The sequence below is a fragment of the Stereum hirsutum genome (assembly GCF_000264905.1).
Source record: "Stereum hirsutum FP-91666 SS1 unplaced genomic scaffold STEHIscaffold_4, whole genome shotgun sequence".
NCBI classification, from domain to species: domain Eukaryota; kingdom Fungi; phylum Basidiomycota; class Agaricomycetes; order Russulales; family Stereaceae; genus Stereum; species Stereum hirsutum.
The window spans coordinates 829,490-834,526 of record NW_006763134.1 but is presented as its reverse complement, the minus strand read 5'-3'; the positions used below and the strand labels follow the sequence as shown (position 1 = coordinate 834,526).

At 53.0% G+C, this 5,037-nt stretch overlaps 1 protein-coding gene across 1 annotated transcript; it reads left to right on the top strand.

The window, feature by feature from the left end:
* Positions 1 to 788: 788 nt before the first annotated feature.
* STEHIDRAFT_166848 (kinase-like protein) lies at positions 789 to 5,037 on the top strand (the record flags this gene model as incomplete). The annotated part of the gene is made up of 7 exons (XM_007301760.1): positions 789 to 1,116; positions 1,166 to 1,251; positions 1,320 to 1,403; positions 1,882 to 2,141; positions 2,210 to 2,701; positions 2,761 to 2,861; positions 2,939 to 5,037. The coding sequence occupies exons 1-7, from the start codon at positions 987 to 989 to the stop codon at positions 5,035 to 5,037; spliced, it is 3,252 nt and encodes a 1,083-aa protein (XP_007301822.1). The 5' UTR covers positions 789 to 986.

The window sequence follows — 5,037 nt, the reverse complement described above, 5'->3', positions numbered from 1 at the left end:
TGATCTTTATGTACAGCAGATCCTGTTTTAATCTTTTTGTCTGCTCTATTCTTTTTGCTTCGCGTGCACTCAATCAAATGCGGTAATGAAACAATCGGTATTGAGTTCCGCATACACCAGACAAAAGGTCTACTTTCTTCTGAACATCTTGCTGAACAAAAAGTATTTCATTGGCTTGATTTCATCTTTGGCATCGACTCGACGAAAATTACCGCGCCTGCTGGTCATAAAGTGCCGTATTGAATTCCGGCCTTGCCAAACAAACCCTTCTGTGGATCCTATACCGGCTTCGGAACGCAAAGTTCCGGAATGACTACAGTATCCTGTTCGGCATAAGCTGCTTTTATTCTCTACCAGGCACTATGTTTTATTAATCTGAGCTCCTTCACCCAATACCGGTCACAAACCCGAACACAAAGAATCGGTTGACATTCAGGGCACGCTCAATATTATATACATGCATCTCGAAACCCAACCCTATGCCATTATTTTTAGTATTCCGTTCCGTTTCCTGTTTGGGGTGTCCGGAAAGTAGCCTCCGCCGCCGTGGCAGTAAGACCGCACAATGAGGTGGCGTGGCGTGGGGATTACCGCGGAATATGACCCTCTGCCCCAATCTTATCTTATCTCTCACGGAGATTCGTACTGTTTTGATCTCTATTTGGTCTTGTGTCCCGTCTGTCGATCGCAAGTCGAACTAGCGATTCCCAGATTTCGTTCCCACCCATCATCTTCCTTCACGGTCTCTACCCACCCACGCGGTCTCTTACCACTCACACTATCTCTGTGGATATCTGGGAACTCTAGTCTCTTCACTCTTGTATCACTACTGACATCCAAGTACTGCTTGGTGTGCAACGTCACGGTCTCTCGAACATCAAGCTGTAGCTTTATTTCAGTATTCTCAAGATTTCTCCGTGCTGCTTTCAACCATACCTGTATACCCGTTTTAATTGGAGCTTTTTCACTTTATACTTCTCCCATGAATGTCTCCTTCATGGGCGAAACGCAAATATCGACTCGCAGCTCTTCTTCAGTGCGAATCGGGCGACGAGGACGCCGAAGGCCTCGCATTGGACCGCATACTGCATGGCCAATCTGTAATAGGGAAAACAGGTATGGTGCTCACAGAAATCCTAACACTTACGTCTCTAATGGCATACAGCCAAGACGAAGGAGGTTGACTCGGTCAGATTCACCGACAAGGATCTCACCATAGTCGGGACACTCGAATATGGTCAGTTCGCTGTGGTATGTAGATCTGGACTCATGCGGAGTGATCATTACGGACGTTGATACACTTTCTCATCACTTCACAGATTGACGTTGTCAACTGCAGACTAGATGGTCGTGTCTACGTACGTAAATCCATCGAGAAACGCTTTGCCTTCAAGACGCGCGATGTAAGTGTTTATGTCCTTCCACATTCCATTCATTCCATTTCTTTTGGTATCAAGGCCCCAGAGGCACCCGCTTTAGAGGAATCGAGCGTCTCACAGGAATAAATAATATCCAAATTGTTCAGACTCCGGTGCAAAGCGTCTTACATCTGAACTGTTATGTCGTGCCTCGAAACAGTCTGAGCACTGATTACTGCGCTTTATGTTCAAGAACTTACATGGTTTTTGGCTACGGGTGTCCGGCAACTGATATATAAAGCTTGCTGGCATGCATCCTAGTGAGACCTGTGCACAGCTGACCCTATAGCCTGATGCTTGCTCCATGGTGACGGGCTGGACGCTGCCATAGCTAGGTGCATCTCGGGAGAGAGTGACGGCCGACAACAGTACCGCTATCGTTTTTTATTGATGGGATAGCTCGCTGACCTCGTCTCTGCTTCCTTCTGCAATCTTCGCACACTGTCCGCTATGTCTACCACAGCAATGTAACCCTCAACTCGAGCGCGATATTCTCCTTCAAGCCGGCCTAACTTCTTCCGTCTGGTCGCCTCACTTGCTTTGTGCGTTCCAGACATCGTCACATCTTAATCTTGTCATGGATTACGCCGAAGGAGGTACGCTATGGGATGTACTGGAGTCCAGTCCCCACGAAGGTCGCCTTTTGGAAGACGATCTGAGATGGTGGCTGCCCCAGATGGTCAGTGCCATCGGGTGGTGTCATGAGCAGGGTTTCGTTCATCGGTTTGTTGTCTCTCAAATAGTCAGCCTCCCACATCTTAATCGTTTCTTGGTGGTATTGAAACTTGTAGAGACGTCAAGCCGCATAACTTCGTCATTACACCGTCCTCTCATGTACAGCTCATCGACTTCGGTTCCGCCGCTCCCCTTCTACCCGCCCGTCCTTCTGGCGCTCGATCACTCGCTCGTCAACATTGTCTCGTACCATGCGGGACATGCGACTACATCTCCCCCGAAATCCTCATAGCTCACGAAGCGGCACTCATGGCAATGGAGATGGAATCAAACAGTTCCACTTCGACATCCTCTCCAAAAGGCCGCAATCCACCTACCTCTAAACCGAGAGTCAATGGTGATGATGATCATGAGGAGGGGACATATGGCGTTGAGACGGATTGGTGGAGCATGGGCGCGATGGTGTATGAGCTGATTTATGGTGTGGCGCCGTTCTTCGCGAAGGATATTCGGACTACGTATTTGAAGATCATGGATTTCAAAAGGAGCTTGCGGTTTGACAATCGTGACATCGACGTGTCTGCGGAGCTGGTCCATTTATTGAAGAGGTACTGTGTTTTTTTTCTACCGCTTTCGACGTGTTTGCTCATGGTATTGATATATGCAGCTTACTGACCCATAATATGGATCGACTGGGTAGGACTGGCACCGAACAGGTCAAAGGTCATCGATTTTTCGTTGGAATTAGTTGGAAGGGCCTGCATACTCGTGTGTTCTATATTCGTTGTTGTCTAACGGTCATTTCTGACCTCGTTATTCACAATGAACTGACCCTATTTACTCAGAACCCCGTCCCGAGAGCCTTCACACCCCACAATTCATATATACCGATCCTCAAGCCCAGCCTGAAGGCGACGTTCCACAAATATCCTTCGATCCTTCGTCATCCTCCGTCTTCAACCAATCAGAGTCGCGCTCAAAGTCATCTTCCGACCGTTTCCATTTCTCCGCATTCTTCCAACCCTCGCTCTCGCAACATTCAATCCCGGATCAAGGTCAACTTGAGCCTGCACCGGCATTGAGCCCCTCTGGTGTTCACTCTCACGAGACACCCAGGCCCCCAGGTTCTATCCTACGAGATCAGGCGTCGTCGTACTTCATCGGTTTTTCATGGGGTCCTAAAGCCGACGCTTTCACTCTGAGTCAACCCTCCCAACCCTCCGACGAGCCACAACAACTCTCTCCAGCCGCCGGAGACATAGACCTCCACACCACCACTCCCCGCGCCAACCGTCACGATCCCTCCCCAACACCTCACAAGCCATTCCTCGGCGCCTACAACACCATCGGAACGTCCACGCCCTCCCGTCACCACCACCCACCGATAACCCCCCTCCGCCGTCTCCAAACGCCACACACGCCACACCAACCCTTCGCCACACCCTACAACCGCAACACCAACCCCTACGCCCAAGGCCTGTCCACCATCCGACGTACGGTCAGCGCCGCCGCCGGACCCGGGACCGCACCCCGACCTGCTCGTGCGGTCTCGGATCGAGAGGCGATGAGACAATTGGTGGATTGTATAGGGCTGAGCGCGAGGAAGAAGGTGTTCGCGTCGGGGAGGACGCCTAGGTCTGTTATTAAAGAGATGCGGGCGGCGAACGGACATCCGGAAAGTGGAGGTTCTGGGAGTGCTCATTCGAAGGGGAAAGCACCGTTGAAGGCTTTGCGGTTCGTCCCAGCACCGGTCGATATCGCGGCGGGAAAGGCGATCGGGCCAGGGAAGAATATCATCGTCGGAGGGTCGAGTATGAGTCTGGCTGAAGATGGAGAGGACGTTGGTGCTGGAAACTCGAGCGCGGATTCGAGTGGGATCGCGGGAATCAGCAAGATTAACAGCAGTAGCAACAGCGGCGGGACGGGCAATTCGCTCTCCGCCGGCGGCGGTGCCAACGCCAGCACCTCTCAACTCAACCACAGCGCGCTCTGGAATCCCGACGACGGTGACGGTTCGGATGATAATCTACACCGTCGGGACGTGGTCGCGGAGCGGGTGATCGTTCTCGGTGCGAGCACGAGCACGAGCGGAAGCTCTGTCCCTCCGAGTCCGAGCCCCAGTCCCAGGCCCGGCTCCGCGATGTCGTTGTTATCGAGGCGGAGTGCGACGCCGACTACGGCCACGGGCACTTGGTCGTTGAGGTTGCCCGTCAGTGCGAGCGGTAGTGGTGGGTTGAGACCGAGCTCGCCGTGGTTGGCGTCAGGGAGTATGAGCAGAAGCAGGAGCAGGAGCTTGTCGGAACAGGCGAATAGGATGGACGAGAGCGCGGTTTCTAGGATTTGGGAGGGTGAGAGCCAACATGGAGCTGGTGGTGCTATCGGGATGAATGACGAGCAGGGGCAGGAAGAAGAGGAGCATGAGCAGGAGCAGGAAGTCCCGACGCCGCGTCCACCCAAGAGGACTGAACTCAGTCCTCCGCACAGTCACCATCACGATAGACCTCAACACAAGAACCACAAACCTCCCAGAGACTCAGCCTACGACGCTAACGCACGCCGGAGCACTGCAGACCCTCGATCCAAGTCACCTCCCCATTTCGTCTTCGGCGAGCCCAACAACGCGAGCAGTCCACCTCGTCCACCTCGTCCCGAGACTCAACAGCAACGCCACCATCATCACCAGCCCCGTCGCTCTTCCAATCCTGCCAGGACTACGACCACGGCCACGACTAAGCCTGCGACTACGACCACGGCTCCGTCCACGGCCACAACAAGCCAACCAACTCGCCCTCGTCCTCGACTTCGCACATCCTTCGAGAGGTTAGACGAACTAGATCGGAGGTACGAAGCGCTAATGGAGGACCTCGCCACGCTGGAAAAGAGGATGTCATCTGCGCGGAGGCGGGCGGCGACGATAAGTGATTATCGCACCCGCCTGTCTTGA